Source organism: Cygnus olor, chromosome 20 (genome assembly GCF_009769625.2).
Source record: "Cygnus olor isolate bCygOlo1 chromosome 20, bCygOlo1.pri.v2, whole genome shotgun sequence".
Taxonomy (NCBI): domain Eukaryota; kingdom Metazoa; phylum Chordata; class Aves; order Anseriformes; family Anatidae; genus Cygnus; species Cygnus olor.
Genome location: NC_049188.1, coordinates 3,437,541 through 3,459,648, shown reverse-complemented (window position 1 = coordinate 3,459,648; position 22,108 = coordinate 3,437,541). Strand labels below are relative to the sequence as shown.

General features: G+C 42.4%; 1 protein-coding gene across 1 annotated transcript; it reads right to left on the bottom strand.

Moving 5' to 3' along the window:
- Positions 1 to 3,426: 3,426 nt before the first annotated feature.
- On the bottom strand, positions 3,427 to 10,935 carry RFC2 (replication factor C subunit 2). Its single transcript, XM_040532607.1, has 11 exons — positions 10,545 to 10,935; positions 9,833 to 9,902; positions 9,146 to 9,187; positions 8,645 to 8,751; positions 7,423 to 7,524; positions 6,756 to 6,856; positions 5,914 to 6,071; positions 5,480 to 5,545; positions 4,899 to 4,979; positions 4,425 to 4,538; positions 3,427 to 3,727 (listed from the first exon to the last, which is right to left on the bottom strand). The coding sequence occupies exons 1-11, from the start codon at positions 10,649 to 10,651 to the stop codon at positions 3,617 to 3,619; spliced, it is 1,059 nt and encodes a 352-aa protein (XP_040388541.1). The 5' UTR covers positions 10,652 to 10,935; the 3' UTR covers positions 3,427 to 3,616.
- Positions 10,936 to 22,108: the final 11,173 nt, after the last annotated feature.

Genomic DNA, 22,108 nt, shown 5'->3' with positions numbered 1-22,108 from the left:
TCTGCAGTTTTATTACGGTTTGCTATGATGTGTATGTTGTCTTTGTGATCGAGTGAGACAGGCTGAGATGGGAGCACGTGTAGAAATGACACCGAATGGTGTGCAGGATCCTACTGGGAGAAAACAGAGCTCCACAAAGCCTTATTCCTCAAAATTGGTTCAGAAAACTATTCTTCAAGAAGGGAAGAGGCCCACAGCACTCATCTCCAGGACTGGTAAGAACGAGCAGAGAAGAGGAGCTAAGGGCGAGTGAGCCCTGGAGTGGGAGAAGGGGATGTCAGGTGCTTCCTGCTGCAAATGTCTCGGCTGTATTTTTAGCAGAATTGCTGAGAGCGTGGGGCCACTGCTCGTGTAGCTGAAATAGCAGGTGGTTTGGTGTTTGGCTTGGAAGCTTTACTTCTAACTCCTACAAGTGCATTTACTCCTGCTCCTGCAGGACTTTTCCAGCAGAGAAAATAGCGCATTTCAGGAGCATCCCCAGGCAGAGCTATCAGCCTGCCTTTCTACTTACCCCTCCCAGTTCAGCTTCTGCTCATGCCCTCTTGTTTTCTGATGTTTAAATGCCCTGCAAAAAGCTGGTGTGAGCGGGGGCCACTGACCACAGAGAGAAGGAACATGCTGGCATCCCAGAGCACCTGGAGCAGACACGGTGACAGCCACAGCCTGCACTGGCTCTGCACAGCCTTGCAGACAGGCAAGGAGATGAGGAGAGCCCTTTGCTGCTGAAACAGAGCATCTGGCCCACGCTGGGCCACGAAGTTGTCATCCTTGGTGACTGATTCAGCACCTGAAGAAGCTCCCACTTTTCATGAAGTGCTGCAGACTAGCTTTTTCAAGATCTTCTGGAGGGAAAGTGCTCCATTTTCAATGACGTGCAGTGATGTTGCACCTACTTGTGACTCATCTCATAACCAGAGGGAGACATTAAGCACTTAAGATACGTTTATCAGCGGTAAAAGATCCTCGGCAGGCAGCAATAGATCCAGTTAAAGGACTCCCAGAAAGTTCTAGCTGTTAGGTGAGTGTACAGCCAAAACATTAAAACACAAAATTCTTCTCACTAAGCAGGGAGGCAGATTAGACCAGTTACATTTTCCTGGAATGAGGTTCCTTCATTGCCAGAACCTGAAAGTAGCAGCGCCTAAGCAGTAGCTAGATCTGGAGTCTGTTCCCTCGCCATACTGGGACCGAGCAAATTGCTCTCCTTCAGCTCTGCAGAACAGCCAGCTGCAGAGAGGGGTAAATCCTTCCTTAGCTTTGTAAAGCTCCTGAAGTACTTTTCAGCCAGTGATCTCATTATGCTGGAAGATATCCAGGGACTCTTACAGTAAACTTCATCAACATTTATAGTCTTGTTCTGAAAGACTTAAGGTTTTTCTTTGCAACGGGTGAGGCAGTACATGCGTGTTCACTGACCTGCTGTCCTTTCAGGACTCATTTTTAGGTGTGCAAGGATTATTTCTGGTGCTAAACCAAAACTGTCAGATCCTGTGTTGCCTGACAATAATTCAAGAATTGACATCTCCCATGGGTACATATAGCTCTTTTTCCTCACGTTAGGTAGGCGGCCAAGTGAGCAACGCGCTTCCTGTTTTCAATTTAGAAGACACATTAAATGTCATTTTGGCACTGCTGGTATGGCTATCGCAACTGGAGCCAGGGAGCCTTCGCTAGCTACTGGAAAGCAGCAGCTCTGCACTCAGAGGCAGTGAGCAATCAAGTATGGGAGAACAGGCTGCACTGATGGCCTCTCAGACCGGTACTACTCCTCTTCTAAGGAAAGGTGAGCAAAATGAAATCCTCCCAGTGCTGTAGAGTATTAACTCAAGAGAGAATCAGCTCCAAATTGGAGATGAAAAGCAGCTGCTGAGTATTGTCATGAAGAAAAGCACTTACCGGGTAGCATCAGGACCTGTGATCCTCCAAGTTTCTCACTTTTGCTGGCACCGACACAGCAAACCACACAACGCACAGGTAGGTGCGTCCACTGGGGTAAGGAGCAGCCTTATGAATCCTACTAATATGACATTTGTTATTTTATGAAGCTGCCACTGTAACACCTCTTCTTTCTCTGTTCCGCAGTGAACATATTTAACTAGGAGAAGGCTGTCTGTGACATACAGACGAGGGAAAATCAGTCTAGTGTTTAAATAAGGTGTCTTATTTAAGCTTTTGCAGACAAAAGCTGTGACGTTGTCTGTAAAGGACTCGGTGGCTTAAGCATCTTAATACATTGTTAGTTATATATTTAACAGTGTTTGTTCTAGTGTTAACAATTCAGTAACTAGAATCAAACTTACCCCAGTTGGACTAAAATCTAGTGAAAGAAGAATATACAGAGTATTGCATCCATTATTCCAAGAACTGTTTCCTTTATTCCATTCAGGAACAAGTTCAAATGTGCCTGTGCTTTAGCTGTCGATTATCTTCCTTTCTTGCACTTTGAGTCAAAAAAGGGTCGTCTTAAAGCTCTGTCAGAAGAGCTGCAGAAAGTCTTGATGGCACAATTTACAATGCTGCCAGCCCTTGCTGCTGAAACTCATTACCCCTGTGGCAGAGTTGGAGAAACGGAGGGCGTAGCCAGTGCAGGGGCCGGTCTTTAGTCTGGAGCTGAGTTACGCTGCCCACAGAGATCAATTTGGCGCTGAAACAATGTAGTTTGGGCAACTGGATGCTGGGGGTGGTATCTTCAACAGAAGGGGCAGGGAGACGAGCAGGCACTAGTAACTTGTACTTCTACCACGTTTTGTTTGACTGCTGTAACAGCAATGCACTTCATTAAGTTAAAAGCTCTGCTTACAGAAATATATCTGGCACCTGATATGGAGGTGGTCGAATTCAATTTATATTTGTTTCTACATTTCACACTTTATTGCTCCTCTGCACTTGTGAGGTGGTTTCCAAATCTAAGCGGAGAGGAAATCATGATGATGTAGTTTTTTGGTACGTTGAAATTACTGTAAAATATTACCTAACCTGGACAAGCAAAAACAGAGAACACAAATGCAGAGCATCCCAGAACTTGATGTATTTTTTTAAAGATTATAGGTGGAGTATCCAAAATAAATAGCTGGCACCATCAAGAAATGTGTATTTCTCCTGTACATGTTTGATGGAAATATCTTCCTTACCCCAGCACATAAAGAGCACCCAGAAATGGCACCTTCTCAGCATGCCTCAATTGTAACTCCATTCATGGCTCTTTCTGTGCAAAAGTTTTTCCTTCTTGGTCTTGGTGAGACTACCACTCTTGATCAATCATAAGGTGTAATCACTAACAAGGGGATTCATATTTTGTCTCTCCTGACGTTAGGTCTTGGTATTGTTACCTATAAGCATTTTTGCAGAGTACTAGAGAGACCTTAGTGCTTCTCCTTTCTGGACTGTCACATTCCTCTACTTCAACTACACAACAGGCAAGAATTCTTGGGTTAAAGATTTCAAAGCTTTATTGATCAAAATAAAAAAAATACAAGTTATTTTTACAATAGAACCTGGTTATTTTTCTGGGATTTAGCAAAACCAGGGGGACAGAATTCACGATACATGCACAGCTGCTGACCTTGCGTGCCCGGTCTTCACCTTCCAGAAGAGGGGTTTCAGCTCAGTCAGGTATCTAACTTGCTGCAGGGGCTGCAGTCTTCTGACACAGCCTGGCCAACAGTCCAGCCATTTGTAAAAGCGAGTTCACTCCTTCTGCTATTTTCATATGTGTGTAGCCAATTTCCTGATGAGGAAAACATTGTCAAACCTTATGTTTTTTCCCACAGTCTGCATGGTGTGACTAATGACACTCCTCTAAATAGAATGTATCCCTTACTGCTAAGAAACTATCTTCAGAGTCACTTAAAGATAAGAAAACTGTTTTCTGGCAAGACTATTACGTTCCCATGTAGACCAATTAGATCAATTTTTATTTATTTATTTTTGTAATTGAAGCCTGTGCTTCCCCATTTTTTTTTCATAAGGAGCAAGGTGCCTGTATTTGAGGACAGGTTTTAAATCTTAAGAGTGTTTCCATTATACCAGTTCACCATTTGTCAACTGGCTGTTAAAATCATGTAACATTTTACTATCCATTGGACTAGAATCTAGTATGCTCTTCAAGAAAGTTCTTAAGGAGTTTTTAGAGGCTTTGATGTAAATAATAAGTTCAGCCAACATTACATTTGTTATTAATCCATCGCTAAAGTAACTATTGGCACTTCTGTGGGTGGTTAGACTTTAAACTTCTGTTTCACAGACTGATGAGGCAGAGGAGGAAAGAAAACAGTAATAAAAACAGTAATAAAAAGAAATAATGTTTTGCACTTATATATAGCAAATCTCAAATGGAAAACTCTGAGGCTACCCCTACGTTAAGGAACACATCCTCTTTTTGAAAAGGGCAGAAAGACCCCACCAGTAACCAGGTTAACACTAACCTTGATAAATTCCAGTTTCAGATATTCGGGCATTTGAAAGGTTTTGCACACACGGAAGATGTTACCAATCACATCTTCTGGAGAGTATCCAAGTCTCCAAAGGTGAGCAAGAATCTGTGCAGGAAAGAATAATCCCGTGTTTATCTGCAAAACCTAGGTCGTGAGTAAAGTTGATTCGGTTTTGGGACAGCTGTATACAGCTAGTGGAAATATATGTGCTATTTATCCAGCAATTTAACATCAATTCTGTTTAGAAAGTAATTTCAAAACTACTTGGTTTTCCCCCCTCCCCTTTTTTTTTTGGCTTGATGGATTATTCATCAGAACAAACTGTTGGAAAAAACCAGGACTTAATTCATTAATTCATATACATGGTTTTGCCCTTTTTCTAAAGAGCAATGTACAACGAATTCTTCAGAACAGGCATTCTTTAAATAAAAGGTGTCTGCACAGACAAAACACATGAAAGCCAACCTTGTATGCTTCATCAATATTTGCATTTATGCAGTGTTGTATCATTTCTTTCACAAGCAGAGGATGAGGCTCGTCACATACCTGTATCAAAGAGAAATATCATATTTCAAAATACTAGAACACCCTGTATTAAACCCCCAAGTATTTTCACCAAGCTTCTGTACAGATGAAATACTGAATCAGACACAATTTACAATCCAAATTAAATTGATTACATTTTAAATAATACGACTTTTCAGGCAACACAGCTATCCATCCTACCACGGTGGACTCAATAGCACTACATGAGAACAAAAGTAATAGATTCAAAAGTTATCCCTGTGAAATTTCCCAGCAGTTAGGTGATTTGTGTGCTTTGAGAGAGCTGGAAAGTCCGAAAGCCTCATATGTGCCGTTTGGGACCGAAGCACTCTCTGCCTTTTCAAAAGGTATGCACGCTTTTTTTTGACTAATACCTGCTACATACATAGCATGGTCTGCAAATGGGTAAAGACTTTCAAAGTCTCATGTATCTGAAGGAAGGTCTCACATAGTTAGACAGTGTTAGACTTCCAGCTTTACTGTTTTACAGCATTACTAACCTTAAAGACATTTTCACTGTTTATAAAGCCAAATCCAGAATATGTGGACTGTAAGTTGTTTAATGCCTGCAAAAAGACAAACAAAGACTTCAGTTATTTTCTGAACTGCTGCACTTCTGGCTCCTCTCTTCGGGATGAAATACACTTTTTGGGAAATTATGCCAAATATGAAGTTGTCAGTTAGGCAACAGAATAAACCGTAAATGCATGCAGACATTGTTTTCTCCCAAAAATTCAGCATCTGATTTCCAGCAATTTGCTTTTAAGGAGCAGATTCACTTTAAAACCTTGCAAAACCAAGCAGTTTAGTTACTCTTGTGACATAGATGACATCCCCTTTTCTTTATTTCTCCAAAGATAAGACCTTGAGAGCAGCAATTTAAACTTTTTTGCTTTAAACAGAAGGCTTTGTTTCACTGCTATCCCTCTTCTACCTGTCTCATATCTCCTTGGGCTGTGAAGATAATGGCTTCCAATCCATCATCTGTATATGGTACATCCTCTTTCTCAACAATTTTCAGTAGCCTTGCAAGGATTTGTGAATCCGTCAGCTTGGTGTAACGCAGCACCGCACACCGAGATTGAATAGGCTCTGAGGACAGAGATGCATAATTAGCATTTCCCTTTTTTCTTAAAAATAAAATACCACCTTTTTCAGCTTTGAAGAAAATATCTGTTTCCAACTCTTCATTTGTCATTTTGTTGTGAAGAAAAAGAACATGTCAACTCCAGAGAGCATATAGCACCTCCTCAAGCACACACAATTCTTATACTCTTCCCTTGAACCCAAGTGTGGTACATGTATCAAGCACAATTTCTTTTGTTCTCCTGGCTTTCTGAATGTAGGTGTTTATCATGCTATTTTAACTGCTAAACAAGGGCAGTCTAAAGCTCTGCAATGTGTTAGCCTACAGGCCAACTCTTTCTGATTTCTGATTGTTTCAGGAAGCAGGACAACAAAAGGGGTTCAACATCCAGTTAACAATACACCAAAAATCATAAACTGTAACAGAGCTGGATGGAGATTAAGCCCAAAGAAATCTGCTTCTGCAGTCACGCATAGCGCTATCCATTAAAAACAGCTGTTCAGAAGGTTCACTGGCTACACAAACACGCTTTTCTTTTATTAGCTGGATGTTCAGATGGTTTGAGTTTTCTGAAGTACCACAGCTTCTTGCAATGAGCAGGCTCAACGTATGTCTGAAAACTGCTTGGAAATTACCCAGCAGTATGGGGAACGTCTAACTAAAACACCCAGGGACTAACAGCACCTTACCTATGATTTTGTCAGAGGCATTGCATGCAAGTGCGAAGCGTGTTGTTTTGGAATAAATTTCCATTGTTCTTCTCAACGCTTGCTGTGCTCCATCTGTCATGCTGAAAGAGAAAAGGAGTTAGGACAGATTTTACCCTTCACTGACTTATAGCTGCAGCCTAATAATTATTTTTAGACAAGCTTCAGACTTTACTGATACTAGACAATGCTTTGTAAATTACTTGGTATTCTGGCTTGGTAAGCTAGGCAGCTTTTGCTAGGCATGTGAACAGATCACCCTACAACACAGATAATCACTGAGACCTCCATAAAATTAACACACAAAATTAAATCATTAATACTCTGAAAAATACTTTTAATTACATGCAGGTAGAGGAGAATGTCCCATTTTCATCAGCCAGTAAACTGAAGGATGCTAAGATCACATCGAGATAAATCCTGAAGTGTTTCACCCCAATATTCAGCATCTCCTTTGAAGCAATGATCTCTACGTGATATGAGGAATCTTCTAAGAGCACTGCTCAGTACCCATTTATTTCCTCCTAAATTGTTTTGATAGCCTGATAGAAACATCTAATACTGTCCAAGACAGCAGCTCTGCAGACAGAGAACAGATAAAAAAGATTTCACACGGTAGCTGAGATCAAAAAAAAACCACACAACATACCTGTCTGCTTCATCAAGGATGATTATTTTATGCCGACCTTTCGGAAGTGTGACCTTTTGCTGGGCAAACATTTTGATTTTGTTTCTCACAACATCAATGCCTCTGGAACAATAATTCAAGTCATTTATGATCAGTTGGGTGAAATTACACAATGATTTTATTCGGCAGACACACTGGCTGAAGGGCTCTCGTGCTCCCCATTCTTGTGCCGTTTGTTTCCATTCCATCAGCTGTGCCAGTGTAATTGTTGTGAAGCTGTGCTGGTAGCCAGACTGCCGAGCAGAGTCAGAATTAAACACCGATAACCCCCCTTTTTGGAGGTTTTGAAAAAAGCAATTTAACAGCTTCTATCAGTAGCTTTACTGCCACAAAAGCACTTACGTTTGGCAAAAGGTAGGAGTAACAAGCGAACAAGGGCAGAACTGTTTAAGTCTGCACTGCTACTTTGCCAGTACTTCACAGAGCCGTACCAATAAACCCGGCTATAAATCAAGACAGTTTAAGAAAAACATCTGGACAGACTTCATCATTTTAGCACAACATGGATACCTTCCTAGACACAGTCCCACTGAAGTATTACTTTTAAAAGCAAAGTATTTTACTTTTTTGTTCTGTGTAGAAAATGAATGCTGTACTATCAGTTATAGTTATAGGAGAGCTACAGAATTAAAAAGGCAGGTACAAAGCATTGTACTCTTAAACCCCCCATGAAATGTCCCTAGACTATGTCAGGACAGGGTCTGCTACAGAACTTGGGAAATATAATCAGCCTTTAGTGCCTTATCCTCAGAGAAGAGTCAGTGCCCTCTATATACCTAACACCCATATCCTAGTTTTACCCCCAACTGTCCTTACTCTTAATTTCTATCACTTCACTTTTTTTCCTAAGTACTGACGAGTTTCATTATAAACAACTCATTCACCTTTTATCGGGATCTTCATGAATGCAGGAAGCATAACTTTTTGAAGTAAATCTGAGAAGATAGTACCGTTCTGCACTCCGTTTATGTGTGAAAGTATCAAGTTTATAAAAGTTGATAGATACTATGTTGCTAGTTGAACACCAAAAATTGCCTAAATTTGAGTTGGAAAAACTTATTAAAGTAAGTACTAGAGACCTTAATGTAACATTAAAGCTATCAAGTCGGCCTAAGTTCAACTAAAAATAAACATGGATACTTGCTTCTTCATTAAAAGCTTGACAAGGTTTGTTCATTCTCACCTGTCATTTGAGGCATTCAGCTCCAAAACAGCATCCTTTAATGCAGGACCAAGCAGAGCACGAGCCAAGCAGAGGATACTGGTGGTTTTACCTGTTCCTGGGGGACCCTAGAAATGCAACAATTGCTGTTTAATGCCATTTTCTAACCTGTACTCTCTACAGTGCTCCCCAGTCACGAAACATATCTGCAACAGAGGAACTGCTGGGAGAACATAGGTCTAAAAGTCGTCTGAGTTCAGCATCTTGCCTGCAACAGTGGAGGAGAAGCAGAAGTCACACTTCAATAAGCACCTGAGGACCAAGTTAGTTTTCAGTATCTGAGTAACAGAAGGTAGTTTACTTCTTGTGTATTCTGCTGAAAATACTGCTCTGTAACCATACAATCAACATCATTGTTACTAGTACACTCAGGTACGATGCAAACCGATACTGACAGGCTACTGTGCCTAGATTTCAGAAGCCAGGACCAACAACAGTGAAATCCCACATGGCAATACTTACAGCAATGATAATATTTGGTACATTCCCCTCTTTTGCAAAGACCTACGAAAGAATAATTAAAAATATATATATAAGAAAATGGTAGGAAGAAATAGTTTCCAATTCTATTCTGTTTTAATCATGAAAAACAGAGCTACCATTTATTTTCTTCCCTCCTGGTTTCTTTTTTTTTTTTTTTTTTAACATTGCAGCTTTCACGTTTTTCAGTTGAACTGTTAAGTCAGTTCCTAGAATAATATGGAAAAAGGTTAAAGTACTGAATCTCACAGGTCTTTACTCTTTCCTTTCTATTTGCTTTAAAAATATATTTGCTAGTATAAACATTCTGCTAGCAAATACTGTTTTTACAAACTAATTTGTCACAGAAAATATTTTTCTTCCAGACAAAAAAGTGATATTTCTGTTTCCTTCTGTAGTAATATAAACTATACTTACTCATTGAAACAATATAGCAGATACACATTTTTAAAGTTGTATCATAACTGGGCCAATTTAAACAACATCCCAATTCAAGAAGGCCTATTTCTTTAGGATGTTGTTCTAATATGTCCTAAAACTTGTAATTTCTTAAGTAAATCATAAAGTTTTTTGTCCATGTACTCAAGTATAGCTCCACTGGTCTGTGGATCTGTGCAGAATTATGTTTTTTGAGCTAACCCATCAAAAAATAAAGCAACAGCTACACACCTCCAACCTGCTCACCGTATCTTCATTTCCAACTATTTCACATAGTTTCACCGGTCTGTATTTTTCCACCCTGTAGAAGTAAAACACTTCAGACACACCTTGCCAAACTTTAATAGCGCTTTACATTGCTGGAAAATGAGGATCACACTAAGTTGAACTTCAAGTTGTTTTATTTTGACCAATGTAAGAAGGATGAAAACGCCACAACCACTTCGCGTTCGCCTTCACGCCTCAGCCTGACAGGACAGGGCTGAGAGGGGAGGCACCGCCCGCGCCCTCGGGGCCAGACCTCGACCGAGCTGGGTCCCACAAGCTTAGCGGGGGGTTTCTCGCTTCCCACCCCGCGGTGACCACCTTGCAGCCGGCCGCCGAGGGGAGGCAGGGGCCGGCCCTCACGGGTTCGTCCCGTGCGCGGCTCCTCCCAGCCCCCTTTCCCTCACAACCGCCCGAGGTGAAACGGCCGCGCAGAGCGAGCACCGAGCACCCAGCACCCAGCACCCAGCACCCAGCACCCAGCACCCAGCACCCCCCACCCTTCTTCCCGCCCACGGCTCGCCCCGCCCCCCGGCTCTTTCCATAGGCTCAGGCACGCCTAGCCCCGCCCCGCGCCCCGCTCTCCACCAATGGCCGTGCCGCTCGACCCTTCCTCCCGCCCACCGCCCGGCTCCATTTTCCCCACCGCCCCGCGCCCCGCAGCCCCCTCAGGCCTCACCACGGCAGCTCGTAATGGCCGCTGGCGGCGGGAGCGGGCCCCGGGGCGTCGGCGGGCCCTAGCTTCTCGCCCTGGGCCCCGGCCTTCTCGGTCTCCTCCGCCTCCATCGCGGCGGTGGCAGCTGCAGCAGGCCCGAGCCCGTCTTCCCGCCGCCTGCCTGAGGGGAGGAACGCGCTCCGGGCCCGCCTCGCGGGGCGGGTCGGATCCTGCCCCGGCCTCCCGGGGGTGGGCGCTCGGCGGCCGGGAACGGGGGCTCCAGCAGATCCGGGGGGCCACTGGGGCTTGGCTGGAGGGTTCCATAGGGGGCAGGCGTAGCCCTCGGCTGTTCTGGAGACCGGCTGTGTGTGTGTCCCTCAGTGATATGTTAAGATATTTAATAAAAGCGATAGTGTGTTTTCACCTTAGGAGACTAAGCCTTTGCTTCTTCTTCATCTAACCACGTTTATTTCCCCCTATGAAATGAGAACAATAAAAGATGCACCACAAAATACCATGTTATGTTACAATGGTGGGGTGCAGTGCTGTGAATGTTCACATATCGGTAGGTACTCATCCTAAATCCCAGTGGTTACTGGGGCCTTGGTACATCCCTAAGCTCTGCTTGTGTTCAGCGCAATCAATGACACTTGTTTTGTCTCGGTGAGGGCAGGGTCTGTCCCTTGGTCTGGGCTCTAATCCCTTGGGAATGTTTCTAATCTAAGAGTGGTGTGAGGCAGGAACCTGGAGCCGATCGTACTTGGAGTCCTGCATGAGCAGTGATGCTCTTCAGAGGGGAGGACTTCCTATCGCTGGCCGCAACATTTGCATCCTGGTGTCATTGTCAGCGCTTGTCACTTGGCGTTGTGAGGCTGGCACGTGAGCGTTCAGCCTTTGGAACGGGTTCAGCCTGTGGCCTGACAGCGATGGAGTCTGCTGGGTTTCTCACAAGGCTTCAAAACTCCGGAGGGTGAAGTTTCCATTGCGCAAAGAGCAGTTTTTTATCTGGGTTTTGTGTAGGCAGGATAGTCAATGGTTAAATCTTGTATATTTTTTATTAATAGCTATACGTGGCTCCTGGTGGTTTTGTGGCATTGCATAAGGGTGAATTTGTGGGTGATCTGCAGCCTTTCCATGCCTGTCTGAATTAAATGTGGATTAACTTCATCTCTACTAGAGGTAAAGTAGAAAACTAAACAAAGACGTAATTATGTTGTATATCATACAAGCACAAGTCAGTTAGCTTTTATTCCAGTGTTCATACTGTTTCTAGCACACATACTGGATGAATACGCTGTTCTCATAACACCTCAAACTCAACTGTGTTAGTCTTGGTTTTGGATTTAACTTACTGCAGAAGCCAACAGGAGACAGTGAAATATCGCAGCTGTGTACAGCACTGCTGGTCATAGCAATCTGTCAATACAACGTGCTGGTCATGCTTTGGTTTCTTGCCAAGTTATACAGTTGTTATGCTCTTGGGAAGTACCAGCCTCCAGATAAGATACAATTTTCCTGGCCAGCATTAATTCTCCCACTATATGTGGAGGATTACTGCTGATAAGCATCCAAAGGGCTGTTAGAAAGACTATTCATAAGAATTGTTGCAGAGAGCCTGATGACAGATTTTGTGATACATTTCTGCTAACCAATTGCAATATGCGTTTCTGTGGAGCACAGTCCTCTAAAACATTGCAGCCTCTGTGTAGGCAGTAAGTCCTCATGTATCAGTGACTCTGTAGTCCGTCAGACACAGCACAAGTATTTATTGAGGGCATGATGATATTAATAGGGATGTGTGGCAGGTGGATGGGAATATCTGAGCTGAAAGCTTTAAAAACTGTCTCTCCCAAGTTGTAAACTGTTCATATTGTCTGTCTGAGATCACAGGATACATCCAGGATAAAATGAGTTCCAAATTCAGTGCTGACATGGCAGAGCTCTTTTGATGTGTTACCAACAGTGCCTGAGTACACATGCACGCAGTGGATGTATCGTATTATCCTGAAAGGAGAATGACCCTGAATTTAAGACAGTTTCTTCAGACCTGCTTCCTTCCCACCCAAAAGATATATATATTAATATATATATATAATAAATATTATAAATAAATATTATAATAAATAAATACATAAATAAAAAGCTTACTAAGTATCTGTGATCAGTATATGGTACAGATAACAGCTTTTTGCTAATGATTTAGTTAACGAGAGGAGTGCTCTTAGATGTGTTCAGACAGCGTCTATTATCAGTAATGGAGATCACCGTGAGAGAAATAAATAGAGATCTTGTGGTTATCCCAGAAGCAAGGATGACCCAGCTGTAGGTGCTTGATATAGGGAATGAGTCCTTTAAAGACCATGTGGAGGCTCCTCTCAGCTTGGCTACAGACAGGAGGTTCTACTCTAAGCCCTATAGGGAAATGAGAGCCCCATGCAAGAGGTTTTGTCAGGGGGATGGGTAAATGCAGAAAGCATTTGTTTTGCTGTTTTGCATGCTATGGCTGGTGAAACTGAAGGTAGTTTTGTTTTGAGTTTGAACAAGAAGCTGAAACTGCTGAAGATACCAAAAGTAAGGCAAGAGTTGAAGATAGCGAAGAGCTATGGTGATGAAATGGTGATGGTGGATGTGAGACATAAAACACGAAAGGGAATAGAAATAAAGAATAAAAGAATAAACTAACTTCAGCCAATCATTAGTGAAAAATATGCATCTGTACTGTGTATTTGTTACAGATAAGCAATAAAAAAATATATCTTATAGGCAATGTTTGTGGGAGGGAGCGGAGAAATGTATAATATTCAAAGTGATTTTGCTTTTGAGTGAAAAGAAAAGAAAAGAAAAGAAAGCTGTGAGTTCAGCTTACCATTATTAGTAAGGCTAACACCGGTATACGTTACCCAGCAAGTCTACGATGCCAGGGGCTGAGACTTTAAATTACACTGTTAAGAGAAATGCAAAGTTCCTTTGGCTGTTTGCTCCCCATCCCCAGCAGCCCTCCAGTCTCAGTGAAAGCCGTCACCTCCTATTGCAGTGTGCTGTTGTTGTTCAGCAGCCACAAGTAGGTCACGTAGCACAGATGGCCTTGCTGCCAGGGAAATGCGGAGTCTGCAGTCCCCTCTGAGGCTATTCCCTGCTCTCTCTCTCCCCCTTTCACACTGCTAGCTTGGAGAGAGTGGAATGAATTCTGATGCTACCAACAATTTTGTCTCGTGTTCATTGAGGCTGAAAGCATAAAGCAAAGCTGGGAGAAATACAAGCAGTGCAAATAATGATGGGCTGGTTAGAAGGGAGGCTGGACTGGTGCTTGATGAAATATGTCATTACTGCATTAGGGTATTTCCTGAGCTTGGCATGTCTGCTCCCAGATTGACAAGGGCCTGGGTTCCTGTAGAGCTTGACCTCTAAGAGGAAAAAGGGAGATGATGCTGTCAGGATGTGCAGGTTATTTGTTCTTGCAGCATCACAGCATCCCTCTGTTCATGTGCTTTTCTGCAGAATGTCCCTGGAAGGTATGGCTGAGCTGATCTGAACTACTGTTAGGTGTACTGCTTAACACTTGTTCCCGCATATAATGGCTGAGGTCACACATTCAGACACTGCCATACCCTAGTTTATTTCCCTGTCCACCTCCTCAGCCTTCCTCTCACGTTAGCATCTCCAGTAGCTGTGGAGAACAGCAGATCACCCGAACAGACTGCGTAAATACAGCGTGACATCTGCCTGCTCTGCTACCTGAACGCTTTCATTTATGGCGTCTATTTGCTCTCTACATTTTCATAAAGTACCTCACCATGGTTTTTTTTTATCCTGCCACATAAAATTATAAGCAGTATGCTTCTCAGTCTGCGGTTAAGCAGTTCGTTCTGCTAGAAGTGAGGGAGGTCACAGACCACGATGAAAGAGAAGCTGGGAAGACCAATTTAAGGTAGTTGCTATCAGGAAGCTCTAATGTTGTTAAATAAAATAAAATTACAATTCTTTCCTATAAGTATCTAAAAACACTTTAACGAGTGGATTTAGATCATCATAATTTTAATCGAGGGAAGCTTTATTATGATTTTATGTGGGTGCTGAGGAATGAGTTTTAACTTGCTCAGGGCTTTACACTGGGCTGTAAAACAGGATTCGGGAGCAGTCACCTGCTGCTCTTACTTTTCTGCTCTTTGGATGCTTAAGACTAACAATGTAATTGAAATTTCCTTCCTTTTCTTTTTTCGTTCGAAGCGTGTAACAGAGAACTGTGTGTCCAGCGCAAGAGCAGGCATGCGGTTTCAGCTTCAGTCAGCAGAGGGAGTACGGACACCTGTGTTAGGAGCCACCAGGGTCACCAGTGACAGCTAAAAGAGCAGGCTCCCTCCTGGAATCCCTCTTTTGTCCGCAGAAAAGGGATTCAAGCCTACGTTTTCCTAGAAGCCACACTGCAGCTGTTGGCTGCTAACACTGTTGATTAAGCTAGAAGTTTCAGGGAGGGGAACGACTGTGCATGCCATTTCTCCCTCTTGCAGCAGTCCCTCGGAGCCTCTGGCTGCTTGCGCCTGCAGCTTGGGGCTGGTGTGGAGCTGCCCCTTTTCTCCTCTGTGTCAGGATCTGGTGTCACCGTAGGGACCGTAGCAAGGCTCTGTCTGCATGAAAACCTGGCTCCAGGGTGGGCACAGATCCTCCCTTTTACCAAGTAAGCTGAGGAAGCAACCGTGTGCATGACTGGTGTTGCAAAGGGTGTTCCTGCAGCAGAGCCTTGCAGGGGCTCCCTCACACAAGAGGAAGGAACTTGATGAAGAAGAAAAAACCCGATGGCTCTGTGGTCTGTGAGCCGCCTGCTTAAAGGCTCAGCTGTGAGCTGTTGCAAAACCAGAAGAGAGATTTGGGGGCTGTATCATTAACCTTTGATGAATGGTAATATCAAGTAGTTAGACTTAGAAGTAAACAGTCTGGGGTCATCCATTCTTTTGCCAATGTGACACTTCATGTGTGTTTTCAGACATAACGCTTGGTCTCATGGCCTCTGTTCTCCCATAATAATGGGAATGTGGATGGTCATTTGATTGATGTTTGCCAGAAACTTCAAAAGAAATTTGTAATGGAGTCGATACAAAGCAGTTTTTATTTATTCATTTTTAGTTGTTACACTATTGCTTGACTTTTGCTCAGGTACAGTGCAGCCGTGATATGGCATGATTCTTCTGTTCCATGCATTTGTAGTTTCTTGTGTTTGTTCCTTACGTCAACAGCCTGGTAATGTTCTCCACCAACTGCCCCCAGCTGGTACGGCATGACATTATGCAATTCATTTCAGTCGTGTGTAGTCTCCTAAATGCTGGCCAAAACTTGATCAGTGTCCTTGTTTAGCAGAATGAAACAGAGTAAATCTTAAATAATACTTGTTTGTGTTCATTTTCTGTATGTCAAAGATGAAAATACAGTAATGTCATTGTTTATCAGAAGCCCAAGAAATATCAGGCAGTAGCAGTCTGGATTCCTTCAAGTCTGCAGAGTGTGGATTTCGAAGTGTCAGAAGGAAGGGCTGCAACATGCAAATCAAACCAGGAAGTTCTTTAAGAATAAAGGAGGAATTGAGCAAAAGATGAGGTAGGGGTGGGGTCTGGCTTGCTTGTAAAGTGTTAATGATAGAGGAAGAGCGAAAAATCTGACAAATAAAAACATAATTATCTTCAGACTGCTGTGCATACAGGTGAATTTTATTCCAAATGTTTAGTGTTTTTTTTTTTTTTTTTGCACAGACTTACAAGGAAAAATAGGACATGCTCTGCATGGTTGTTGTAGTGGCTGTGTATCAATTTAGGATTTAAACAATGATTTGGTAGTAGTCTTAATATAACCATATTAATTGTAATTTTAAGACTACAGCACAATACTGAAATATGCACTCAGACTTTGTCCCAAAAATAAATGGCCCATGAACCTTTCCCTGGTCTGGAAGAACATGAAAGGGAACAGTCCTGAATTACTGGGTGAAGCTGGATTAATTCTGCTTTATGGGGTTAAAGTTTAGCGAAACCCAGGTGCTGCATGCAGTGGGGATCAGACGCTGGCAGCAGCCCAGTGGGGTGCCAGGTGGCCCTGGTGCTCCATGCAGCATCTTTCAAATGAGAAGCAACAAGATGCTACCATGGAGGTAAATCTGGATATTAACCCTGTAACCCAGGCTCTGTTCTTGGGCCAGCTCTCTAAATTTAGGGTCATTTATCTAAATTTCCCAATTTAAGGCATTTGTTATTCATTGCTGCTAGTGCTACTGTATTGAACCAAAGTTATCACAGGAGAGAAGTCTGAGAAGTGGGGAGAAGTTTCTCATAACTGCATTAGTCATCCAGGTATTGCCCCTTCCAAGTGAACAAGTAATATCAGATACATCCTTACTGAGACTCGCCTGCAGGTTTGAGCAGGCAGATTGGAGTGGCTTCTGGGCACAGTAACTTCCCAGAAAATCCCTGATCTCCCAGCTTCCAGATCACCCTTTTTCTACTAACCTGTTGTAATGTGACGTTACTCTGAAACAGAAACCCAAGAGAACAAGCTCCAATGTTGAGAGAGCTGTATTTAAGCAGCAGGGTAATTTATCACTGAGTTGGTACAGCATTTACGTGCTATGTAAGAATACAGGATATCATAAATAAAATCAGACAATTTGCCTGTCTTTTCTCGTATGCAGTAAATCTTGTTTTAATGGTGTGTCAAAGTAACAGTTATGCTAATCAAGTAAACTCAAGCATTAGTTACCTATCTCTTGTGTAATTTTTATTTTTACCTGCACTTCCTCAAAGCAGCTTTAACTGTAGCAGAAATACCTAGAAGTCTCCTTTGTTTCATGTATCCAAAAGCATCTGAGAGTGCTTTGGTTGCAGAGAAGCTGTGCATCATCAGCTTCCTCAGTTGTTTGTATAACTTTAATGCTGAAGGTAACAGGATAACTAAATTCCTGATGTCAGGATTAGCATGGAGGGTCTGATGTGCCAGCCTGAAACCACTTTTTACATACGATTTTTTAAATTATATTTTTGTTTGATAAATTGACAAGCTGTCTTCAGTATATAGGCAGATAACAAAACACACGTTTCTACAATTATGGGTTCTATATCAGATTTTGTAAAATGCTTTTGGGCTCCCTAAAGATAAATATAAGACTGCTATAATAGTCATTAGGCATCAGAGGCCAGCCAGGTACTATGATACAGTACACCTAGCATAAACATTTGCACTGTGAGGATTTTGTTCAACTTTTTAATAAAAGTTTTGTTTCCTAATAAGTTGAATTTTAGTGAAACCTTTCAAGTGGTTTGGATTTAAAAAAGAAGTCTATTTAAATCGGCTTCTGGTTACAGCACTTAAACTCTTTCTTCTTGAAGTTCTTAAAATTTATTTTTGTAATCTATTGTAGATATTTGTGAATAAGTTTTGTTGAGTTGGGATTCAGAATGCATACACTGGTAATGGAGAAATCAATGGTAACTGACGGGCGGCGAGCCCTGGCGCTGGAGGCTGACATTTCGGATAGCCGCACTGACTTTGCCTGCCTGAACTTGTAAGATTACACAGTAACTGTGTAGTCCTAGTCCTATGGGAGTGGAGGAGAAAACTCACATTCATTTCAACAAATCCAGAATTTAATTTGGGGGTTGTCTTTAGTTTTTTGTTTTGTTTTGTTGTTGTTATTGTTGTTGCTTTTTAAATTTTCCTGCAACAGTAATCTTAGGTGATGCTTGCACTGGTAGAGAATCACTTCCTCATTCTCCCACCCATTGTACCATAAAAAGCCCTTCAAATGCTAATTTATTCTTGATCTAATCCCACTGCATGCTAGAGTTTCTCCATATGTTTTACAGCCACCCAGGAAAGCTTTCCATATCAAATGTTGGCATTATTAAACGAATGTTAGCTGCTGCATCCCAGGGCATGTTTCTTTGCCTCTCCTGAAGGTTTTTTTTTTTTTTTTTCCTATTTTTTTGCCTTGTTTTTCCCTTCCTTTCATTCTGACTGCCCTGCTATGGCTTGTTTCTCATTTGCTTAGCCCTGTAGGGGATATATCCTGAGGACTAATATTAATTAGATGGTAATTAAGACAATGAAGGACGGATATTAATGTAAAATGTTATGTTTCTTTTGTAGTTTTCTGGAGATAAATCTTCTGCATATGTCCTCTTTTAGGAAGTCTGTCAAAGTAATACGTAGTTTCTTTCTTTCCCTGCATGTTCCAGAAATCTGGAGCCTTCTCAGAAAAGGCTTTTAGTGTCCTGTGCAAAATAATTAGAGCTCAGAAACAGTCATCCCTGATGGTAAGGCTTATGAAATTAGGAACAGCCGGTGTTGTACAAGTGTTAGGATCCCCGCTGTGAGGGGGACTGACGGCTGCCCCTCTGCAAACAATTAGAGTTGACAAGACACTTCTGTGTCTCCAGTCAGTGGTGGACAAATGACGTCTGCAGCTTTGTATCTGTCTGCTCAGGAAAGTGAAGGATTGCAGGCAGGAGAGTGTGTCCTAATATTCATAGAATCACAGAATGGTTTGGGTTGGGAGGGACCTTAAAACACATCTAATTCCAGTCCCTGCCATGAGCAGGGACACGTCCCACCACACAAGGTTGTCCAAAGCCCCATCCAGTCTGGCCTTGAGCACCTCCAGGGATAGGGCATCCACAGCTTCTCTAGGAAACCTGTGCCAGGGCCTCACCACCCTCTGAGTAAAGAATTTCTTCCTTATACCTAATCTCAATCTACTCTTTTTCAGTTTAAAGCCATTAATCCCTGTCCTATCCCTACACTCCCTGACAAAGAGCCCCTCCCCAGCTTTCCTGTAGGCCCCCATTGAGAGTTTTTACTTTTTACTGGGGGTGCAAGGGAATGAGAGGGCTGTCTGGCCATTTAGGAAGATAATATCTTTTCCCAGCAAGAAGCTTACTCCGAGCTCAGATGTGCTCCTATTCTGAAAGCATGTGCAAACAGCTTTTAGGGTGATGTAGTTTGGTGTGTGGCAAAGTGGGGAGAGTCCACCAGAACTCCAAGCAGTAGCTCATGCTATAACAGCTAGGGCAGATATCAGCCTCTCCAAACCAATCCTTGGAGGAATCCTGTCCTGTTGCTCACCCATACTGGCCCTCACGACAGATGCACTGAACCCCTGCAGCCTCGGCTGGATGGGACCCGCTGCAGGACGCGGTTTGTTCCCTGCTGCACCCCATCACCACGGGTGGCATGCAGGGTGCGGTTAGCCCTTGTGGTCCTCCTTAACCATCACAGGAAGGGAGGTTTCAGGCCTCCATCCTCCTTCCCTGCCTCATTTCTGATGCTTTGGACAGTCGCCAGATTGCAAGCAAGTGCCCCCAAGAAGTATTTTGCTTCCTGGTTTTGTTTTTTTTTCTTTTTTCCTTAGACCTCCAGAGGCCTCCTTTTTCATGAATAAAGCATGAGCTGTTCTCCTGGACCCATGAAGGGAGGAAACCACTGCCATCTGCTGTGGCTGCTGCTTTTTATTGCTGCGGTTGCTGATGCCTCCTCCCTCACAGACAGGGAGAAGAGGGGAAACAGCCCCAGGATTTAATCTCGTTACTGTGTCCAGTACGAACTCTGCTGCCTGTAGCTTGTGCCAAGGCACAACTCCCTTTGGAATAATGTTTCAATCAGTTTGGGACTGATGCATGTGAATGTTTGTGTTTGAGTGAAAGATAAACCATGAATGGTTGCAGTTCAGAGCATGTCACTGGCTGATGTTCAGTTTTCAGCCGGTAGCGACCAGCTGATATTTCCCTGGTGTCACCCTTCTGTCTTTTTCTGCACTTGTCCAGAGGAATGTAGAGTTCTACAGACATTTCTCCTAACTGAATCACATCTTATTTATTTATTTTTTCTTTTTGTTCATCTGTTACCCATACAAGTGTTCAGTATGTTCTTACTGGGTTGTGGCAACTATTTTCTCCCTAAACATCATTTGTCCCAGATATTTCTGGGCTGCTAAGCAAAGCATTTCATGTAGGTCTTGCTTTTGACTATTAGACTGGCACCAGAGCTGAGAACAGGGGCTGATTCCTACACTTACTGCTTCCCTCTGTTGATCATTCTCTTAAAATACTTCCTGAATTCAGTGCTCATATCAGTTGAGAACAGGCCAGTTTGCTAGGTATAAGCATGTTTTTAAATATTTTCTAAGTTCACTCTGTGATTTAGCTTTCAAACTCTGCCTGTGTGCTTGCTATTAATATTTTGATATGATCTTTAACTGAATGGTTAAAAACTTCATTCATCAAGGCACTTGCTAGAAAAAAAAAAAAAAAAAGAAGACAAAAAAAGACACTGCCAATATACAGGTGGCCAAACCGAAACGGAAAAGTATGAAATGTCTTCTCGAAAAGGAGAGTCTTGCTCTGGAATGTGCCCTTTGTCCACTACATTGAGTGTCTGCTGAGTTCTTTTATTACACAGTTACGTTTGTGCAGGTTTTATGCATGTTAATAAACATATCTATATGCAAGTATTACATGTTTGTACATGCAGAACTTTTGTGTATGATGATAGGTTTGTTTGTATAAATAAAAATGGACGCTTAGTTCAGAAAAAAAGTCTTTGATGCTAAAAAAAAAAAAAAAGCTACTTGGAACCCATAAACAGGAAACAGATTTCTGCTATGCTAGTAACCCACCACTGCAATGGTTATTTAGTGATTATTGGGTTATTTCACTTACTTCTCTGTGTGTTAAAATTAAACAAATGCAGTCATTCGAGTTACCCGTTCAGTGATTCAGTCGTCATTAATATCAATTACAGTTTACTGCTGCACCATAGGAGGATTCTTAATGAGGTAACAGCTTCCTGAGCAGGTAGGGCTATATACATTGTGTGCCATAAGCCCTCTGTGACTGTACTGTGCTTCAGAGACTATCTCTGTCAGATCAGTGAATTCCCAGTTAACAATCTTCTGAAATCCATGCTGACACTAGGCAATAAAGGTGCTGAAAGGCCAGACAATCTTACAAGCTGTCCTTGGACTGAATACGAGCTGGGTTTGAGCTGCTGGCTCCCTCTGCCTTTCAGAGGCTCAGCTCCCGGAGGCAGAGCATACAGCAATACAGATGCCACCTGCACCGTGTTACTTCAGCTTTGGAGCCAGGAACAGAGAAAGACAGAGCTGCGCAGTTAATCTTTGTTGTAAAATGAATATAGTAGCTGTATTAGCTGGTTTGTTTGTGCAGTTTATCAGCCAGGCACTTCACTGGGATTAACTGTTAGAGGATGTGGAGGTTTAATGTGATACAATTAGAATACAGCAAAATGTCCTCTGTGATCATCACATGTTGTTACAGTGCATTAAAACATATGGAATTGTGCTTTGCAAGCCTCATCTCTGAATGGAAATATTATTACTTATTGAAAATAACCTTATGATAAAGGTGCTATATAATGTAATGTGCATATGAATACATGTGTACTGAAAGAAAGCAGTATAAATGTGTTAGAAGTACATGATGCAGTACTGTAGAGTATAAAATGGTTTATTATAATTGGAATTTTATGGGAATTAATAACTGAAAAGACATCTCATCAGTCAGAGGTAGTTCTTTGCCCAGTGTAAGCTTGAC